Source organism: Schistocerca nitens, chromosome 4 (genome assembly GCF_023898315.1).
Source record: "Schistocerca nitens isolate TAMUIC-IGC-003100 chromosome 4, iqSchNite1.1, whole genome shotgun sequence".
Lineage (NCBI taxonomy): Eukaryota > Metazoa > Arthropoda > Insecta > Orthoptera > Acrididae > Schistocerca > Schistocerca nitens.
The window spans coordinates 58,406,110-58,429,451 of NC_064617.1; the positions used below are offsets into that span (position 1 = coordinate 58,406,110).

General features: G+C 38.3%; 1 protein-coding gene across 1 annotated transcript in view; it reads right to left on the reverse strand.

The window, feature by feature from the left end:
• LOC126252114 (gamma-glutamyl hydrolase B-like) overlaps window positions 1-23,342 on the reverse strand; it is a 191,389-nt gene that overhangs the window by 68,797 nt on the left and 99,250 nt on the right. The window contains exon 4 of the mRNA XM_049952981.1: window positions 11,969-11,997. Coding sequence (XP_049808938.1) covers window positions 11,969-11,997 — 29 coding nt within the window. The remainder of the gene's footprint in view (window positions 1-11,968; window positions 11,998-23,342) is intronic.

Genomic DNA, 23,342 nt, shown 5'->3' on the forward strand with positions numbered 1-23,342 from the left:
CATTCCCCACCACTTTGCCCTCCCCTTGTCTGTTCTTTCCTAACAGCCACAGTCAGTTTCATTTCATGCTTCTCCTCTTTCAGTATGCTTTCCACTTCTGATAATACTAAACCTGCTAAACGAATCAATATCATTCTTAATATTATCTACTATTATTATTATTACTTATTGTAGGTATTATTATTAACGCAAATTATTACTGTGATCATTATGTAATGTTTTCTGGTATGTGTTGCTCCCTGTGAAATGTAAGAGAGGGCTGTAAGACTCTAACCTGGTCAGGTTAAATAATCAATAGACGAATAATTGCTGTTTCATTTCAAGCATGAAGCAGTGGACACATTTATCACCCATAGTAATAATTAGGTGAAAAAATTAATTAGATTATTTTTAAAACTGTCCAAACATTGTTGGTAAGTTTGATTTTGCTATTGTTTATATAAAATATTTCATAATCTTACTTCAAATTTGCTTATAGCATGATTTATTTTATACACTTTTAATCAAAAAATTTTCAACACACACTGAGTGTTTCTTAGAATTTCATCTGAGGTTGCAGTTTTAGTATATCCTTGGAGTGTATCCTCTTCAAGTGAAGCAAGGAAATGTTTGAATTCAGCCAACTATTTCTTAGCTGTTGAAAATGGAATAGAAGAGTCCTTATAAAACTTCACCAACTTTGGATGAATTTCTGTTGAGGTACAAACCATCCAAACACAAGAGTTTGATGATTGCATAGTATGCATATACCATTTATGATGAAATACACAATTTGACAACTTTGAAAACCATATAAATAAAAGTGTTCTGCATATAAAGTTATCATTTTACATGTACAAACATAACAAAAACCAAGATTCATATGTATCAGCAACATCTCAATGTCAGGATATAAATGTTTTACGTTGCCCCTTTTGCATATGGCAACACTAAATTGGCACTTTTTCTCTACTGATTAGTTCCTTTTGAATGAATTGTTTTTCAACAATTTTTAGCAGCATTAATGGCATACCTGGTCCTTACTCCAACAGCTGATGATCTGTCCTTCAAATAAGTAACAAGCAAAAAGTCTAGTGTCTTGAATGTCTAGTTTATGTAAGAACAACACCTCTAGCCTTTGCCCATCAGACTTATACGATAGCTTAGATTGCGTTTTGAAGATGGTTTTTTAAATATCAGGCTGACAGTGCAATTGTATGATTTATAGAGAAGAAGGAAGTTTAGGGTTTAATATCCCATTGACATCAAGGTCATTAGAGATGGATGCATGTTTTATATGTCCATGGTGGTATTACCTAAAGTGTTTGGTGATATTTGTACAGATATTCTGTCAGTCCTTTGAGATACCTGCTTTGCTAGTGGATACTAGGTGACATATTACATGCAGACACCAATGGTGGGTGTAACAAAGTCATCTGTCAGTACAATCCTTTACCTCTTCCCATGGTTTCCCTTCTCTGATGACAAATTCCTGTACATCACCCATATTCTGTTGCATCAACGTAATAATAGAATATTCACAATTATTGTGTCACTTCACCTCAAGAAAGCCAGCCTATGACCACCTATGGAATTCTGGTCTCCTCTTCCAAATCTTGAATATGCTCTTTCACTTGCCTATCATTTAAAATCATTAACAATATCAGTCCTCGCATATTCTGTCCCACCGCACGTTTGCCCAAAGGCTCTGCTCTCCCTGTTCACTTGTAAATCCTATAGACCATCGATAATTCTACACTACATCCTACAGTATGTCAATGAAACACTTTCCTAGTAATCCACCAGAAATCTTAACATTACTTCTAACTCCATTTTAGTCAGTTTATCTCTTGGTGCAACCTGTGGCTACTCACGATAAACCAAGAAATTTGTACATGATGATTACCTTCAGCTTCTGTTCCAATGATTTCTTATTACTATCCTACTGAATGTGCTACGATGCAAAAACACCTTGGACTGATCCTTGATTGTAAACTGATTTGGAAACACCACGTACTAACCATTCATCAGGATGTTTGCAATACACTAAAACTACTAGCTGTCTGAACATGAGGATTGTATCTCTCCACCAATCATCACACTCATTTAACCTTTATCTAATCTATCCCCTCACAAGTCAATGTCACCCACAAAATGACGCTGATAAATCATCAAAATGGAAGGTAGTACACAACAATCGTCAAACATTCAGCACTAAAACATCGTCTACAGCAAACGTTTCGAGGTTTGAGAATGTAAACAATTTTGATGTACTTTGTTCTAGTAATAGTCTCACAGAAAGTGAAAACAATCGTAAGAAGAGTGTACAGGTAAACTATTGGAAAAAAGTTAGGTTTGATCTCCCAAAGCCACAAAGTTCAGTTAATAGCAATGAAAGTGGCAGTGGCGTGATCCAGTCTGCTGTGAGTGAAACATCAACAAATCGTATTCACATTTTCGCTGATAGTCATGGTACAGGCATGGCTGATACAGTGAAAAACAGTTTTAATGGTGCTGATGTTTATGGAGTTGTGAAATCAGGTGCTATACTTCAAGAAGTTGTAGCGGGATGTGATCCTGAAAAAGTAAAAAAACGAGTGTGTGATTTTAATAGGTTGCTCAAACAATGTTGCCTGCAGCGAAGGGAATGATGTCATACAGTCGCTCAGGAAAAAAATATCGGCACTTCATCAGTCTAAGGTATTTGCTGTGAACATTCCAAAGAGACATGACTTAATCCCACAGTCCTGTGTAAATGAGGCTATCTCACAAACGAACTCTAAATTAGCAAAGTTGTGTAAGCATTTTAACAATACTTGTGTTGTGGATACAAGCAGTTTTGGACGAGAATTATTTACATAACATGGTATGCACCTGAAGAGATCAGGAAAAAAGCATTAGGTACCCTTTTAAAAACAAAAATATTGGAAGCAGTCCACAAATGTACCCCAAAGTTGGAACCAGTCACACTTAAATGGCTCCAGCCATCAAGTCAGACTCAGTTTCAAACTCAAATATTTCAGGAAATTGTTAGTAATGAATGTACTGCTTCTGTAGCTTCAGGTAATTTTTTAGGCAAAAGTTTATATCTGCATCTACTTCCAAAGCAAATGACAATTTTTCACCAAAATGAGGGACGACATGGTAATAAAGTAAATGACATTACTGTTCTGTTAGAGGAACCACAAGGAATAAAAGATACTGATGTATTATGTTTTAGTGAACATCATGTGAAAGATATTGAAAGGTTGCAGCTAAGTGGTTACTGTCAGGCAGCGCATTACTCTAGAACCATCATGGAAAAAGGTGGAGTGGTAATTTATGTAAAAAACAACATATCTTACAATGAATTAGATTTAAAGAGCCATTGTATAGAGCAACAAATTGAAGTATGTGGCTTGAGATTACTGTAAATGACTTCACGGTTCTAGTGTTAGCACTATATAGATCTACCTCAGGGAATTTGAATGTATTTCTTAAGCACTTAGAATCTTTATTATCTAAACTGTACTCAAAGTCCAAGAACTTGATAATTACTGGTGATTTTAACATTGATTTCCTAAATGAGAGCAATAGTAAAGATGAATTAGTACATTTAATGGAGTCTTATAATCTGATGGCAATAGATTTTCCAACTAGGTTTACTGTTTACAGTAAAAGTCTGATAGATAATAAATTTATAGATAAGTCTAAATGCAATGAGATCACTGTACATCCAATCCTTGGCCTTTCTGATCATGGTGGTCAATTGCTTAGGCTCAATTACATCAGTGTGTGCAACAGTCCCGAGCATTCTTGGAAACCTTTTAGGATAATAAATGAAGAGGGCCTTAAAAAATTCAATGACAGCCTAAAAGAGATGGATTGGAGCCCAGTTTATAGGGAAACAGATGTAAACAAAAAGTACAATTCAGTTTTAAACGAATTCATGTCTTTATGTGAATCCATCTTTCCCAAAAAAGTAGTTAGAAATAGTCATATAGGCAATGCCAAGAAGTCTTGGATCACTACAGAGATAATAGCATCTTGTAGAACAAAGAGGATGTTATACAGTTCTCTCAGGACTTGTAATGATCCAAAGAAATGACAACACTACAAACTATACTGTAGCATTCTCAAGAAGGTTATAAATAAATCTAAAATTATGTGCATAAAATCAGAAATTGAAAGCTCAGAAAATAAAATTAAAACTATATGGAATATAATAAAAAGGGAAACTGGCAGGAAAACAGGGGACATGCCTAAGGTAGAGATTAAAACAGGGGACAGTATCATAAAGCAACCTGAGTTGGTTGCAGAAATATTTAATAGCCACTTTTTGAGAGCAGCAGAGAAGACAGGCTGTAACGGTTCTATGGAAGAATCATTGACCCTCCTACAGAAAGGTATTAGCAACAGAATCATATAGGCGGAGTCATATAGGCAATGCCAAGAAGTCTTGGTTCACTACAGGGATAATAGCATCTTGTAGAACAAAGAGGATGTTATACAGTTCTCTCAGGACTGAGTTTGCTAAACATCTCCGTAACGCTATCACGATTACCAAATAACCCTGTGACGAAACGCGCCGCTCTTCTTTGGATCTTCTCTATCTCTTCCGTCAAACCGATGAGCAATACTCAAGTATAGGTCGAACGAGTGTTTTGTAAGCCAATTCCTTTGTTGATGGACTACATTTTCTAAGGACTCTCCCAATGAATCTCAACCTGGTACCCACCTTACCAACAATTAATTTTATATGATCATTCCAATTCAAATCATTCCACACGCATACTCCCAGATATTTTACAGAAGTAACTGCTACCAGTGTTTGTTCCGCTATCATGTAATCATACAATAAAGGATCCTTCTTTCTATGTATTCGCAATACATTACATTTGTCTATGTTAAGGGTCAGTTGCCACTCCCTGCACCAAGCGCCTATCCGCTGCAGATCTTCCTGCATTTCGCTACAATTTTCTAATGCTGCAACTTCTCTGTATACTACAGCATTATCCGCGAAAAGCCGCATGGAACTTCTGACACTATCTACTAGGTCATTTATATATATTGTGAAAAGTAATGGTCCCATAACACTCCCCTGTTGCACGCCAGAGGTTACTTTAACGTCTGTAGACGTCTCTCCATTGATAACAACATGCTGTGTTCTGTTTGCTAAAAATTCTTCAATCCAGCCACACAGCTGGTCTGATATTCCGTAGGCTCTTACTTTGTTTATCAGGCGACAGTGCCGAACTGTATTGAATGCCTTCTGGAAGTCAAGGAAAATAGCATCTACCTGGGAGCCTGTATCTAATATTTTCTGGGTGTCATGAACAAATAAAGCGAGTTGGGTCTCACACGATCGCTGTTTCTGGAATCCATGTTGATTCCTACAGAGTAGATGATACTCGAGCAAAAAACATGTTCTAAAATTCTACAACAGATCGATATCAGAGATATAGGTCTATAGTTTTGCACATCTGCTCGACGACCCTTCTTGAAGACTGGGACTACCTGTGCTCTTTTCCAATCATTTGGAACCTTCCGCTCCTCTAGAGACTTGCGGTACACGGCTGTTAGAAGGGGGGCAAGTTCTTTCGCGTACTCTGTGTAGAATCGAATTGGTATCCCATCAGGTAACCAGTTTGGACAAGAAGAGAATAGAAGCTTTCGAAATGTGGTGCTACAGAAGAATTCTGAAGATAAGGTGGGTAGATCACGTAACTAATGAGGAGGTATTGAATAGGATTGGGGAGAAGAGAAGTTTGTGGCACAACTTGACTAGAAGAAGGGATCGGTTGGTAGGACATGTTTTAAGGCATCAAGGGATCACAAATTTAGCATTGGAGGGCAGCGTGGAGGGTAAAAATCGTAGAGGGAGACCAAGAGATCAATACACTAAGCAGATTCAGAAGGATGTAGGTTGCAGTAGGTACTGGGAGATGAAGAAGCTTGCACAGGATAGAGTAGCATGGAGAGCTGCATCAAACCAGTCTCAGAACTGAAGACCACAAGAACAACATCCCATCAGGTCCAGTGGACTTTCCTCTGTTGAGTGATTCCAGTTGCTTTTCTATTCCTTGGACACTTACTTCGATGTCAGCCATTTTTTTCATTTGTGCGAGGATTTAGAGAAGGAACTGCAGTGCAGTCTTCCTCTGTGAAACAGCTTTGGAAAAAGGTGTTTAGTATTTCAGCTTTACACGTGTCATCCTCTGTTTCAATGCCATCATCATCCCGGAGTGTCTGGATATGCTGTTTCGAGCCACTTACTGATTTAACGTAAGACCAGAACTTCCTAGGATTTTCTGTCAAGTCGGTACATAGAATTTTACTTTTGAATTCACTGAATGCTTCACACATAGCCCTCCTTACGCTAACTTTGACATCGTTTAGCTTCTGTTTGTCTGAGAGGTTTTGGCTGCATTTAAACTTGCAGTGAAGCTCTCTTTGCTTTCGCAGTAGTTTCCTAACTTTGTTGTTGAACCACGGTGGGTTTTTCCCATCCCTCACAGTTTTACTCAGCACGTACTTGTCTAAAACACATTTTATGGTTGCCTTGAACTTTTTGCATAAACACTCAACATTGTCAGTGTCGGAACAGAAATTTTCGTTTTGATCTGTCAGGTAGTCTGAAATCTGCCTTCTATTACTCTTGCTAAACAGATAAACCTTCCTCCCTTTTTTTTGTATTCCTATTAACTTCCATATTCAGAGATGCTGCAACGGCCTTATGATCACTGATTCCCTGTTCTGCACTTACAGAGTCGAAAAGTTTGGGTCTGTTTGTTATCAGTAGGTCCAAGATGTTATCTCCACGAGTCGGTTCTCTGTTTAATTGCTCGAGGTAATTTTCGGATAGTGCACTCAGTATAATGTCACTCGATGCTCTGTCCCTACCACCCATCCTAAACATCTGAGTGTGCCAGTCTATATCTGGTAAATTGAAATCTCCACCTAAGACTATAACATGCTGAGAAAATTTATGTGAAATATATTCCAAATTTTCTTTCAGTTGTTCTGCCACTAATGCTGCTGAGTCGGGAGGTCGGTAAAAGGAGCCAATTATTAACCTAGCTCGGTTGTTGAGTGTAACCTCCACCCATAATAATTCACAGGAACTATCCACTTCTACTTCACTACAGGATAAACCACTACTAACAGCGACAAACACGCCACCACCGGTCACATGCAATCTATCCTTTATAAACACCGCCTGTGCCTTTGTTAAAATTTCGGCAGAATTTATCTCTGGCTTCAGCCAGCTTTCTGTACCTATAACGATTTCAGCTTCAGTGCTTTCTATCAGCACTTGAAGTTCCGGTACTTTACCAATGCAGCTTCGACAGTTTACAATTACAATACCGATTGCTGCTTGGTCCCCGCATGTCCTGACTTTGCCCCACACCCTTTGAGGCTGTTGCCCTTTCTGTACTTGCCCGAGGCCATCTAACCTAAAAAACCGCCCAGTCCACGCCACACAATCCCTGCTACCCGTGTAGCCGCTTGCTGCGTGTAGTGGACTCCTGACCTATCCAGCGGAACCCGAAACCCCACTACCCTATGGCGCATAACCTAAGTCACCTAACCTATATATTTTTGTGCAACACGAGCCTAGTAATACTAGAGTTCATGTTGTTGCACTGTCGGCTGCTGCTGCAAGACTGACTCTAACGCGCGAGCAGCGCGGCAGGCCAGTCCTTATCAGCTCTTATCTTGCGCAACCGGAAGTAGCAAAACCACATTTTCTGCAACACGAGCTAAGCAAATGTATAGGACGCTGTAGCAGAGGCAGCGAAAAAAGTCCCAATCAAGGTCACGCGCTGCTCGACACATAACGCATATGTAAGACGTATTCTCATCAGTGTGGGATCCGTACCAGATCGGGTTGACGCAAGAGATAGAGAAGATCCAAAGAAGAGAGGTGCGTTTCGTCACAGGGTTATTTGGTAACCATGATAGCGTTACGGAGATGTTTAGCAAACTCAAGTGGCAGACTCTGCAAGAGAGGCGCTCTGCATCGCAGTGTAGCTTGCTCGCCAGGTTTCGAGAGGGTGCGTTTCTGGATGAGGTATCGAATATATTGCTTCCCCCTACTTATAGCTCCCGAGGAGATCACGAATGTAAAATTAGAGAGATTCGAGGGCGTACGGAGGCTTTCAGACAGTCGTTCTTCCCGCGAACCTTACGCGACTGGAACAGAAAAGGGAGGTAATGACAGTGGCACGTAAAGTGCCCTCTGCCACACACCTTTGGGTGGCTTGCGGAGTATAAATGTAGATGTAGATGTAGAATCACACAGTTATCTTTGCCTCCTGTTACTGTAAGCGAAGTCATAAGAGTAATTAGATCTTTAAAAAATAAAAATTCTGCTGGTGTGGACAATATTTCTAGTAAAATACTGAAACACTGTTATAAATTTGTCAGTCCTGTCTTATGCAGCATATACAATACATCCCTACGAGAAGGGATTGTCCCTGACAGACTAAAATTGGCTGTAGTGATTCCTCTCTTTAAGAAAGGTGATAAAAATAATGTTACAAACTATTACCCAATATCCCTATTAACTACCTTCTCAAAAATTATTGAAAAACTCATACACAGGAGGATTGTAGATCATCTTAACTTCCACAGTATCTTAAGCAAAAATCAGTTTGGTTTTCTGCTGGTCTTTGTACTGAACAGGCAATATTCTCTATCAGGAACCAAGTTTTGGATGCCATTAACAAAAAAATGTCTCCAGTGGGTATTTTTTGTGATCTTATGAAAGCCTTTGACTGTGTAAACCACCAAATTCTTTTGTAAAAGGCAGAATACTATGGTTTAGGTGTTACTGTTGGCCTGTGGCTACAATCATATTTAAAGGATCAGAAGCAGACTGTACTGATAAATGGCTCTTCTGGAGAACCTGCCTCGTCTGAGTGGGGCATGATAACATGTGGTGTGCCTTAAGGCTCCGTTTTGGGCCCACTGCTATTCCTCATCTTCATTAATGATCTTCCTCTTTGTTCTGAGACAAACAGCAAATTTACCCTGTTTGCTGATGATACCACAATTCTAATTGATGATTTGATAGATCACAATCTTGAACAAACTACAAATACTGTTTCTAACGACATCTTAAATTGGTTCTCCTCAAATGGCCTCTCATTCAATGCAAATAAAACTCATTATATGAGGTTCCATGCATCGCAAAGTAATCTTGATAAAATTAACATAAAATGTAGAGATCAACCAATACAGAAAGTTGAAGATACAAAATTCCTGGGTGCATATATAGACAGCATATGTAATTGGTCAGTTCACATTCTTAATCTATGTAAAAAACTTAGCTTGGCAACATTTGCATTAGGGGTAATTTCTTCAGTGACTGAAGTTGACGCCATTAAGGTTGCCTACTTTGGCTACTTCCACTCATTGATGTCATATGTTATCATATTCTGGGGGAACCAACCACTTGCAAAAAAAGTTTTCACCGTCGAAAAAAAAGCAATCAGAATAATGTGTGGGGTTCATCAGAGACACTCTTGCAGGCACTTGTTTCGGAAGGTAGGTATCCTAACAACTGCTTCACAGTATATTTTTTCCTTGCTGACCTTTGTGTGTAACAAAAATTATTCTATCTACCACGACAACAATAAATTCCATGGCTGTAACACCAGAAACCAAAACAATCTACGAGTCGAAATGAAACGTCTCACTCTGATACAAAAAGGAGTTTACTACTTCAGCATTAAGCTGTTCAATGCTCTCCCACTACATATCAAATGTGTTCATACAGAACTGCCAAAATTTAAACAAGTTCTCAAAGATTACCTGACAGAGAAATCTTTTTATACTGTGGATGAATATTTGAAAGAAAATGTATACCATCACCGAACTTATTGTTTCTAGAACTAGTTCAATTGATTTTATTGAGTATTTGAGCATTATCACACTTTTTGTAACAACAGATTGGCTATACCTGTATTTACTCTTGTAGGCCTAATATCTGATTTAATTTTGTGCTCTTATTTATAACCTTTATTTGAAACTCCCTTTTCTGTTAAATGGTTGTTATGTTATCTAGCTGACATTGTATCTATTACTGTATTTATAGTATGTCTTACTTAAACTATGTACAATTTGGCATTGAATTGCCCTTGTATTTATTGTAAGTTTAAATTGAAACCTGTACAATTTGACACATTCCATATCCTTGTGATTGACTCACTAACTGGATCTACAGAACATGAAATAAATAAATAAATAAATATCTTTCAGTCATTCATAATACAAGGGTAAGTCAATTATTAACTGCAAAATAGTTATAAAATTTTATTGTAATCAAGTAGGAAACTTACAACAACATCATTTTTCAATGTAGTCTTCTTGCATTTCAATTCACTTGGTCCATTGTTGTACAGGCTTCCTGTTGCCCACATAAAAGAAGGTTCTCGGTTGAGCTGCGAGCCAGGAATGCACCGCTTCTTTCACTGCTTTGTCCGAGGAAAATCAATGTCCCCTTAATGGACCAACAAGTGATAGAAGGGGCAAGATCGGGACTATATGGAGGATAATCAAAATATACACGGGTGTACTGCCGGTCTACAGTGTCCAATGGGCACAATATTTAGGTGATCATACATGTCGCCATCATCAGGTGAACTGACGGACTGAGCTCCTGTGAACGTGCCGGCACGGAGATCTGTACAATATGGCTGCTCAGGGGGAACTGGGTTCGGTCGCGGCGGCGGCCGATTTAAATACCATCCGCCCGCGGCGCGCTCACTCCGCCGTCCGCGCCCTGCGCCACAGTCGCGCAGTGGAACAGATTGCGACGGTGTCTGAGATGACGTTGGTGTGATGGCTCTGTCCGCCGTGGGCGTCACAACTATACATTTGCTCGATTTACTCTTGATTAACCCAATCGCTGGTTCCCAAGCCTTGCTTGCAAAACTATGCTCCCATAAGGATAGCACAACTTTCCTTAGTGCATTTGTGTCATGATTCAGACTTTCTGTCCCCAATATTCCACTAGATTTATTGTGATTCTAACAATTTTTAAGTAGACTGTGACAATAGTCTCCTCTCATATTTGAAAAAGTGTTATTTCATTATTATTATTATTGTTATTCTTTACTTTCTCAGACGTTAAGTCTGGTTAAAAATGGAAAGTGACGCGGACCTTGATCAAGCGTCACTTCCTTTTAACTGTATGGTATGTGTTATATTGCATTTAGGAACTTTCGGGTAATTGAACATGTATCAATAATTACTGATTTCTGTAGTTGTATACATAAGTTTGGATGTAGCTGTATTGCATTGATGTACTGGTGGATATTGTGTGGTATGACTCCTGTAGTTGATAATATAATTGGTATGATGTCAACTTTATCCTGATGCCACATGTCTTTGACTTCCTCAGCCAGTTGGATGTATTTTTCAATTTTTTCTCCTGTTTTCTTTTGTATATTTGTTGTATTGGGTATGGATATTTCGATTAGTTGTGTTAATTTCTTCTTTTTATTGGTGAGTATGATGTCAGGTTTGTTATGTGGTGTTGTTTTATCTGTTATAATGGTTCTGTTCCAGTATAATTTGAATTCATCATTATTATTATTATTGTTATTATTATTAGTAGTAGTAGTAGAAGTAGTACCGGTAGTAGTAGTAGCAGTATTACCAACAATAACTTTCAAATATTAATTGTATTAATACAGTGTAGGTTTACAGTCAAGTAAATGTATGGATATCCCCATAAGAAGTCCAATGAAGCAATAAAGTAAAATTTGGGACATGTAAATAAAACAAACTTTGTGCAAGCATGCTGCAGAACAGTGGTACAATATGAATATTTTTATCTTGGTGTTGTTAACAATCAATACTGTTGAGAAGTCATTAAAATTCTGTAAAGTTTGCAGTATTATTGAAATACTTATTATACAATTGTTTCTGGTTTACCGTAACATGTTGCCTCCCAAAAAGATAATCTCCCGATAAAACTTGATCCATTATTGGTATTTACCATCCGCTCCACCACCTGGTAGCAGTACTCTGTAAAATGAATAGAAATAATCATCAGTATAGTGTAAAATAATGCTCTGCTTATAAGTGTTAAATAACATTAATAAATAATAATCATCATTAAATGATCACCAGCTGAACAGCAAAACTGAAAAGCAATGCGTTAACATGCAAGTGTAGTCTTAAATTACTATAACTCTGTAAGTACCAAAGACCAGATGGGGTTCCTGTTCAGTTCTGCACATAATTTACAGATTAATTACTTCCACTCTTGATCATAAATTATTGCAGATCCCTCGAGCAGAGAAATGTTCTCAGTGATTGGAATGGAGCAAACGTTGCACATATCTACAAAAATAGAAGAGGAACTCATCCACAGAACTACTGTCTTATGTCATTCAAATCTGATTTTACAGAATCCTAGAACATATCTCCAGTTCAGATACCAAGGAAATCTCTGGCAAAAATTAACTTATCTGTGGAAATAACCACTGGCTTGAAAAACATTGATGCTGAAAAATCCAACTTGCAGTACTCACACACAATAACCCAGGTGTCATGTGTAGAGGAAACCAGATTGATTTGATATTTCTGTACCATTGTAAAGCTGTTCATGTAATGCAACATTGATGCTTTCTTAGGAACATTTATTTCTGTAGGATATGTAAACAGTTTCCCGACTTGTTCAAAACGTTCTTAATAGGCAGGATGCAGTCTATTATGCTGGATGGAGAATCATTTATAAACACTGAAATTATACCATGTGTAATCCAGGTAAATGTAACAGGACAACTATGGTTATTCACAAAATCTTCTTGGGATATCAGCTGAGTGGCAATTTTTAGAATGTTCTTGTCTTCAGTCTGTTGAAAGTTTTCATTCCCATTCAAGTTATTGAGGACTGTGAGAATATAATTTAAATTAATGACCAGGAAGATATAAAATTATCTTTATTTGTTGCTCTTTATGAATGATCAAAACAATTTTTCATAAATAATTCTGGTTTGCTGTATAAAAAGACAGTTGTCTTGAAGATGTATAGCGAGGAGAATGTTTTCCAGATTTTTAAAGAATAGATGATATTATTCCCATCGACAAATCTTTGTCCTCCATATGCCTAAAAATTCAATAGATGGGGACAGGTGAAACAGAACTCTGCCTTTGCCCAACACCTTAAAGCCATTGGCCATAGTCCTCTGCAAGTACAAAATCTTAAGATTTTGCATTTTGCGCAGAAGGGTAAGAAGTTAAACATTTTGGAAGAAATTGAAATATTTAGGCATATGGAGGACAAAGGTTTTTCCCTCCTTAACGACTGAATATTTGGCATTAATCAGGTCTTTTTAAAAGTTATGAAATTGGTGTTATTAATGTAGGCCTGGGGCTCTCGTAATTCTGCCTAAATATGAGCCCTGTTCCTCTCTGGCCTTATGTTGCCTTGTTAGCCAATCCAATAGAGGTCCTTTGACTCAAATATGATACTTGCGAGTTTGTCGCTTCAAATGTTGATGCATTTTATACATTTTAATATAGCTATAAAATGGAAATGGGAAAAAGTTCACCCGCATTACATCCGTCTTCCGCGTTGGTGTGTATCTTTTAAGTGTAATAATTTTACTTGTATTTTATAAAAAAAGAATTTTCTTGTTAGGTAGAATTCCTAGCTCTGAATGATGCAGTATTGCGTGATCTAGGGGGTTCTCTTCATCTGAAATTATGGTTGTGTTTTTTAATGTTCTCATTCTAGTGATATATGATACATAAAATCTGTTCAGATACTGCATCTGCGTGTTGTATTATACACCCTGTTTTCTCTTTCTAAATTTACTGCCTTCATTTGTATGTTACTTCATCAAAAATTTTGGATAAGTTATTGCACAGGTGTTGCTCCTAGTAATTTCATGTTATTAATGTTTTATGTGCATTACATTTATAAAGTTTTAGTGGCTATTTATATACATTTTACAATCTCTCATTCTTACCAGCAGCTGCGTGACATCGCCACCTATTGAGGTGATTCTGTATTAGGTGTCAGTACTACTACATGACGCTGTGGTGCATTATGCTTACTACTTGAGCCCCATCTTATTCTATTACTCACTCCTGTGAACGGGAACACGTTATGCAGGTCTTGGAGTCACTCACGTCCATCTAGGAAGTTTTTACTGAGTTTAACGAAGGCAATGTTGGCCTGATGTATTCGACGATGCCCTTTGGCTACACTGTTTAAAGGATCCTTCTAAGAAATACCAAATTAAGATCAACCTGAAGATGCCCAAATAAGGTGAAACGCACAGTTGAAAAATAAAATAAATAAAATTGCAACTAAGACTGTTTTTAACCAATACTGTTAAGCACTGGTTTGCTGTATGCCACAGATGGATTGGAAGAATTTCTACAATTATAATGATAGACAATAAAACATCCACTGACCTAGAGTTAAATGCCAAGCAATCACTTACAGATTTCCTGAACTGGTTCACAGTAAATTTTCTATCAATAAAAACCTCAGCAAAACCAATTACAGTCATTTACATTCTGATCACAAACGTCCACAGGAGATAAACATTGCATATGAGAGATGGCAGATGCAGAGGGTACATTGTTCAAAATTATTAGCTGTCAACTTAGATGACAGGCTTAACTGGGAACACTATACCTACCAAATCCTGAAAGGGCTTAGTTTAGCAACATTTGCCATCCAGATAATAGCCAAAATCACAGACATTAGTGTCTCAAAATCTGCCTACTTTCGCTAATTGCAGTCACTCATGTGTTGTGGAATAATCTTTGGGTGCAATTCACATCTGTCCAAAAGAAAGTCACTGAGCGAGGTGGTGTAGTGGTTAGCACACTGAACTTGCATTCAGGAGGACAATGGTTGCGAGTTTGTCGCATTAAATGTTGATGCATTTTATACATTTTAATATAGCTATAAAATGGAAATGGGAAAAAATTCACCCGCATTACATCCGTCTTCCGTGTTGGTGTGTATCTTTTAAGTGTAATAATTTTACTTGTATTTTATAAAAAAAGAATTTTCTTGTTAGGTAGAATTCCTAGCTCTGAATGATGCAGTATTGCGTGATCTAGGGGGTTCAAACCTGCATTCATCTATCCTGATTTAGGTTTTCCATGATTTTCCTAAAATCACTTCAGGCAAATGCTGGGATTGTTCCTCTTAAAGCACACATTGACTTCCTTGCCCATTCTTCCCTCACCCGATGCAACTGATGACCTCACTTTTTGGTCCCCTCCCCCAAATCAACCAACCAACCAAAAAAGTCTTTGCAAGTCAGGAAAAGAAAAGGGTTGTCCCAATTTAGTGTGGAGTGCCTCCAAGAACCTCATGTTGTAATCTTTCTAAGTAAATTGGAATACTGACCACTACCTCTCAGTATCTCTTTTCAAGTGTCTATGAGATAATAATGTACTATTTAAAAGTAAGCTAAAAGGAGTTCTTGCTTTAAAAAAGTTTCTGTTCTCTAGATGAATTCTCTAGCAGAGATAGGTAAGATTATTTTCCATGTATCTCTGTGTATTCCTGATTTAATGTGTTTGTTGCCTTAATTACATTAATTTATGTTCTGTAAGTCAAGAAGATCTTTTTTACTTTATAAATACCTGTTCAGATAATATCTGAAAATTGTATCTCAACCTTTGTTTGTAAGTGTAATTAAAACTCATTCATTGCATTTTTATTAATATTTTCTAATTTGTGTTCTTAATCTTTGTTTGTGGTCGTCAATGATATGAACATAATACTGAATTAATGTTTTGACTCATTCCACATCTATGTGTTACCATGCGAAAATGGATCTATGGAATACACATCCCAATAAATAAAATAAAGTAGCTGGAATGAAACCTTTGCACAGGGAGTGCCCGATTTAAGTGATTAAAATCTACAGGGATTGTAAGTCTACTTTGCAAGATTGCCAGAAGCAGCTGGGGTGCGGATGCCAATACTCTATGCTCTGCTGCATTGACTCTTGTGTATTCTGCTGCCATATGTGCAGTTTAATGAAACCATGAGAGCTATCACTGGTACTGTTACAGCTACCCCGATTCAGTGGTTGTCTGTCCTAGCTAATACTGTTCTACAAGATCTACAGAGGAAAGCAGCTAAGGCAAACATGCTCAAGAAGATAACTTCTCAGAAGAACTCTCCCTTGTAGAATGCCCTACAAGAACCACCAACAACTCGTCTGAAACCATCAAACCACCTTGGGTTGGTTAATTGCTAATTCTTTCAACATTTTACCTCCAAGTGGTGACAAAGCTGGAACAAACAGTTCCCTAGAATGCTCACCTTGTTCATGATCCAACAAAGAAGGTTGATACATTCCAGCTACTGTTTCAAACCTAGTTGAAGCTGAATTGCGTTACAACAGGCCAAGGAAGATGTTGAGTTTCGATCCATCTACCAACTGTGACTGCAGAGTGGAGGAGCAAATAATAGATCAGTGCCCTCTTCAAGCATTTGATAGTGATTGGAGGACACTACACTAATTGACTCTGAGTGCTCTCAGCCAGTTGTCAAATGCAGATATTTTCATTCGATTGAAGATACTTATATGTAGCAGTAAAACCATTCGATATATATAAGATTGGAGGTTATATACAATGACTGTAGATGAAGTGGTAAAGAGGGCCTATTAAAACAGAACTATTTGTGATCTTTGTATCCCCTTGTCCTCACTACAGACGGGTCCCTCTCATCCTAGTGCCTGAGTATCCTGCAAGGCCTTTACAACTCCCCAAAGTATCCCTCTTTCCTACCCGGTATGATTATTTTTTTTTTTTTTTTTCACTTTTAATGTGTTGATTGACAGTGCTGGAATTTCATGTCCTGAAGCCTGACCAGCCAATTTGTCTCTGAAATTTTATAACTATTTTTCATTTGTACACGATCAAAGGCAGAGCCACATGTGAAAGCACCCACGTGATTTACCAACTGACCTGCCTACACTGTGATGCATTCTATGTGGGAATGACCAGCAACAAACTGTCCATTCGCATGAATGGACACAGGCAGACAGTGTTTGTTGGTAATGAGGATCACCCTGTGGCTAAACATGCCTTGGTGCACGGCCAGCACATCTTGGCACAGTGTTACACCGTCCGGGTTATCTGGATACTTCCCACCAACACCAACCTATCCGAACTCCGGAGATGGGAACTTGCTCTTCAATATATCCTCTCTTCCCGTTACCCACCAGGCCTCAATCTCCGCTAATTTCAAGTTGCCGCCACTCATACCTCACCTGTCATTCAACATCATCTTTGCCTCTTCACTTCTGCCTCGACTGACATCTCTGCCCAAACTCTTTGTCTTAATATGTCTGCTTGTGAGATGTCTGCTTGTGTCTGTATATGTGTGGATGGATATGTGTGTGTGTGTGTGCGAGTGTATACCCGTCCTTTTTTCCCCCTAAGGTAAGTCTTTCCGCTCCCGGGATTGGAATGACTCTTTACCCTCTCCCCTAAAACCCACATCCTTTCGTCTTTCCCTCTCCTTCCCTCTTTCCTGATGAGGCAACAGTTTGTTGTGAAAGCTTGAATTTTGTGTGTGTGTTTGTGTTTGTTTGTGTGTCTATTGACCTGCCAGCACTTTCGTTCGGTAAGTCACATCATCTTTGTTTTTAGATATATTTCATTTATATTTGTTTGACTTCTTGTCATATTCAACAGTACAGTCAGACAGAGTTTAATATGAAATAAGGGATATAATTGTAATACCACCTGAAAACTGACAGAACTACTTAACTCATCTTAGGGATTGTGTTGTATTGTATCGTATGGAACTGGGGACCTAGAAACTACAGAGAGGCTTCGTCCCCGCCATAGCCCGCAGTGGTACACAACCATGCAACAGGCTACAGCAGTCCACTCACCGCACTGCTGCCCTACACCGAACTCAGGGTTATTGTGCGGTTCGGCCCCCAGTGGACCCCACTGGGAATGTCTCACATCAGACGAGTGTAACTCCAATGTTTGCACGGTGGAGTAATTGTGGTGTACGCGGACGTGGAGAAAGTGTTTGCCCAGCACTCACCAACATAGTGTAACTGAAGCAGAATAAGGGGAACCAACCCGCATTTGCTGAGGCAGATGGAAAACTGCCTTAAAAACCATCCACAAACTGGCCGGAACACCGGACCTCGTAACACGAATCCGCCAGGCGGATTCGTGCCGGGGACTGGTATGGCTTCCCACGCAGACATCATAGGGATACAGATACAACACATATGAAATATTTATATCTGGATACTCATTGTCCTGTGGCACAACTAGAACAAAAATTGGCATGTAAAACATTAAAGACTGCGTCAGGAGCACTCAAAAAGTTTTGATGATGCACCTGCAGCATACGTGCTACATAGTGCAACTTTAATGCGGGTAAATAAACAGCAACATGTATGCAAGAGATTAGTGTGGCATTTCTGGCATATTATTTAATATGTCTGCTTGTGTCTGTATATGTGTGGATGGATATGTGTGTGTGTGCGAGTGTATACCCGTCCTTTTTTCCCTCTAAGGTAAGTCTTTCCGCTCCCGGGATTGGAATGACTCCTTACCCTCTCCTTTAAAACCCACATCCTTTCGTCTTTCCCTCTCCTTCCCTCTTTCCTGATGAAGCAGCCGTTGGTTGCGAAAGCTAGAATTTTGTGTGTATATTTGTGTTTGTTTGTGTGTCTATCGACGTGCCAGCGCTTTCGTTTGCTAAGTCACATCATCTTTGTTTTTAGATATATCATTTTATATTTATGTAGATTTTGTTGTTATCACAATTACCTGTCATGACAATAAAATCTACATAAATATAAACGGAAAGTGCACTGAATTTTTTCAGCCATTAAAAAATAGAGATGAGTGGATTTAAATCATAATTACCAGAACAAATCTTTCTTTGTGGAGTGCAAACTGTTTCTGGTAGATTAAAATTTGAGCTGGATCAGGATGTGAATCCAGAACTTTGCCTTCTATGAACAATATGTGGACTGGCTGAGTTATCCAGCCCGTCACTTCACATTTTCACTTCTGCCAGTACCGTCAAAGTCCCAGTCTAATAAACAGTTTTAATCACACAGGAAGTTTTTAAAATCATAATTAATTTACAACTGCATGTTCTCCCATCTAGTGTGGGTTCATTTTATGTAGCAAATATTCACTTTTCAAGAAAAAAAATTAGCTAGTCTGCTTATCAGCTATACTAAGTTGATTGCAGGAAATATTAGAAAAAGAATAATTCTCCTTTTGTTTGATTTTTGTCCAAAAATTAATGTATTGTTCTCATTATTAAACATGGGGAACAAAATCATAAAAGCAGAAAAAGTTAAAAAAAGTCCCATGTGAATCAAAATATCAGCTGTTGTCTAATTTGGATAGAAATACTTACATTCACAAAAATATGTGATCTCAAATTCTATTGAATTTCTGAAATTCTACTGCTCTTAACATTATAAGTAGTATAATAGTGGCTCTAACAGCTCAGAAATTCTATTGCTCATAACACAAGAAGTAGGACAGCAGAGAATTTCAATAAATTAATAGTTCACAATGTCAATTATGCAATATTACAGGAAGTTGAGATGCATTTAAATTGTTACAGATTCTGCAGGATGCCCCAGAATCATTGTACCCTTACATCGAAACTGTGTACTGTTTACCACATAGCGGAGTACTTGTACATAAAAACTATGTATTCAATGGATCTGCATATGTGCCATCATGCCTACACAGAGATCTATGCAGCTTCATGTCTGCCTTGACATCTTGTGGGGCATCTCAAGAATACTACCTCAAAATGATTTCACAACACTTCACACAATTCTTCACTAGCCTTGTACCAGTGTTGAGTGACATAAGATTTGGTTACTCTCCATAATGATATGGTAAGGTCTGGGCTTCGTGGTGAGCAATTCAATGAGTCTACAGATTTTGCAGGAACCATGCCGAATCCAATGGTCTTGAAGTTGTTCATCATGGTACTCACACACCTCAATAGCAAAGTGGTCTGGCGTTCCATCTTGCTCTAACTGCACATGATCCATTATTCACTTATCTTTTAACTGGGCTATTAACCATGTTTGCAACATGTCTAGATAAGACTTTCCATTCATGTACCCCTTGGAAAAGCAGTCCCAGCAGATATTATGATTAACCTTGACCCATATCACAAGATGAGGTGCGTTCCTTTTCAACTCTTGCAAATAATGGGAAGTTTCCATAGATCAGAATACCACATTCCTCCTCTGTGAACTGCGCTATATAGTATATTGATCAGAAAGTAACAGTCTAGAGCAAAGCACGGAATTTGGAATGTAGGCCAACAAAGCATGAGATACTACAGCTCTTTGCTTCTTATTTATTTAGTCCATTGTTGATTAGTAGCACAATTTAATAGATGGTACTGGGTTAGTCTTCACAAAGAGCAATAATCGTGTTTATAAAGAGGCCTACATATTATAAAACACATGAGTCACAAATTACTTTTAGGGTTTGGTCAAATATATGGAAGCACCAAAAACACAACATATGCCTAATAAGGTGTAAGAAACCCTCCAGCATTCAAAGCAGTGCCCAGTCAACTCAGAAGGGATAAATACTGGTCCTGTATAGTTTTTCAAAGGAATCTTATACCATTATTCCTACAAAACAGTAGCAAGTCCAGGTAATTGTGATGGAGGTTGATAGCGATCATGTCCACTTCTCTCCAAAGTAGACCACAGAGGCTCAATAATATTGTGGTATGGGTACTGTGGTCACCAAGGGAGAAATAGCAATTCATCCTTGTGCTCGCAAGACCAGTGTGAATGGGGGCAGTGTTGTCTTGGAACACAGCATAATTATTAGGGTAAAAACATTGTACCATGGGATGGACCTGATCAGCCAAAATGGTCACGTAATTCTCGGCAGTAGTGCAACCTTGCAGAGTAACCAGGGGCCCACAGAATACCACAATATGGCTGCTCGAAACACCACTGAACCGTCACCATGTTTCACTTGTAAAATGTAGACTTGGCCAGAAGTTGGAAACAATGTGGAAAAGACTCATCTGGCTAAATGACTTTCTTCCATTGCTCCACAGTCCAGATTTTATGACTTTGACACTATCTTTTCTCATAACAGGCATTTGCATTACTAATGTGTGGTTTAGGAATTCCAGATTACCCTTCCGTTCCCAGCTTATTGGGCTCCCCTTGTGTTGTTTTGATGCTGGCAGGGTTTGCCAGTGGGACATCAAATCCTGCAGTGACCTCTGCAATCCTCTCAGTGACCCTCCTTCATGATCACTCAACATACACTTTTGCCTGCACTGTGACATAGTGGATGATGTTTTTACACTTTCCTTGTATGCCATATAAGTCTAATGTAGTGCCTCTTGAAACACTAAACCTTTCGGTTCCCATGGTTATGCAATCACTCGCCATATGAGTACCAACAATTTGCCAACAGAAACTACAAAATTATAATGGTAATTAGTCAGTGTGGTATGGTCACTCATTAGCTTACCCATTCTTGTCATTTAATATCTACTGTAATTTCTTTACATGTAAAATCCAAGAAAGTTTTCACACTTCATTGATCACTGAACTTTATTCACTCTCCTTAAGAGTGTTTTGTGGTCTCTATATTTGCATCCATTATTCAGAAGGCCCATATTTTTTCACATATCACATACACTTGTAGAGACTTAGAACAAGAATTTCTAAAAAAAGTCACTAGATTTTCACATGTACATGAGGAAGCACATTTAATCTAAATCACACACTCTGCAGCACTGGAAAACAAAATGTATGTTTTATTAAAGAGGATATGTCACACAAGCTCTTTGACGAAACCTCCCTTCTTAAAGACTATTCTTTCCAGACACCAAGCAAAGAGAAGTGATACTGACACACCAATACCACCTTTTGTGTGGAACGTTTAGAGAAAATTCTGTCATAAGGCAACATGAGAGATCAAATGTGACCATACTATGGAGTTTGAACATGGACAACTGATTCCACCCTACTGGTGTATAAAGTAGGTGCAGATGTTCATCTGGACTTCACCAAGAATTTTGATATGTATATGTTATAATGAATTTGTTCAACAAATGGGTCTCATACACTTTCATTATATTCTTGACAAGCATTTATTTTCTTTTCCATTCCTTGGAAACATCTGCAAAATACAGTTCTCACTTTTTGGGATATGCCATGCAACAAACAGATGTAGGATGCTACAGTATCTACATGCAAAGGGAAGTGTGGTATTTGGATCGTTTCTTTGACAGTGAGAAAATCTTATGGGTGCCAAGTTGTTTGAACAGAATGACTGATCCCATTCTGTTACCTGAAGTTGACATTTGCCCCTGCAATGTGAGCTAGTGTACTATCATGATGAGGGAGATGGCTTTTCTTTGACATCTGACATTTCAAAGCCCTAGGGATCATCACTTGTGACAAGCAGCAGTCACTGTGTGTATCAGGTATATGAGGAGATAGCGGCCTTCAGTATGAAGTTAGTGAAGAATGAGATGCCCATTTCCTCTTGAGGGCACCAAAATATTTTAACTCCATTGGTTGGGTCTTCACTGGGAAAGCACCAAACAGACAAAAGGGTTGAGGTTGTAAGGAGATTGCACTCTCACACTGGAGATTATTTATATACAAGGTGAGTCAGGAGGAAAGGTACATGTTTTGAGAGGTGATAGCATTACTGATTTTGAACAAAAAACTGGATGTGGACAATTCCCCTATTCCAAATGGTTTCTGAGATAGAGCACTTTTAATGTACATGACTATTTATTTTCCGTATTATTCATTGTCATTGTTTACAGCACGCCACAGTAATATAGAGGAAGTTGAGATGCACATTTTGATACATACACTTGTGGTCTATCAAGTCAGAAAATACCTCAAACTGGCTACAAAAAATACCTGAGCTACAGTACATGTGCATTGCACCAGATTTTCAATACTGTCACGATCTCTCCATGCAAACTGTTAGTCCTAGACAAAAAATAAATAGGACCTTTTTTTGTAGCAAATTTAATTTAGTTTAATTGTGTACTGAGACATGTTTTTGTTGGAGTGTGTGGTTTTTGTGTTATTAAAGAAAAATGTATAAAAGTGATATTAAACATTGTTTCCAGGGCTCTCGGGTGTCCAGCCAGATGCTGACTGGACACCCGAGAGCCTTGGAAACAACACATGCGCTGGGAAAGCCTCCGATCCTTTCCTCCTGCCTCACCCTGTATATTTACTTTCTATACATCTGTTTTCTCATTCTTTCACATCTTGGCTAATATATACCGTATTTACTCGAATCTAAGCCGCACTTTTTTTCCGGTTTTTGTAATCCAAAAAACCGCCTGCGGCTTA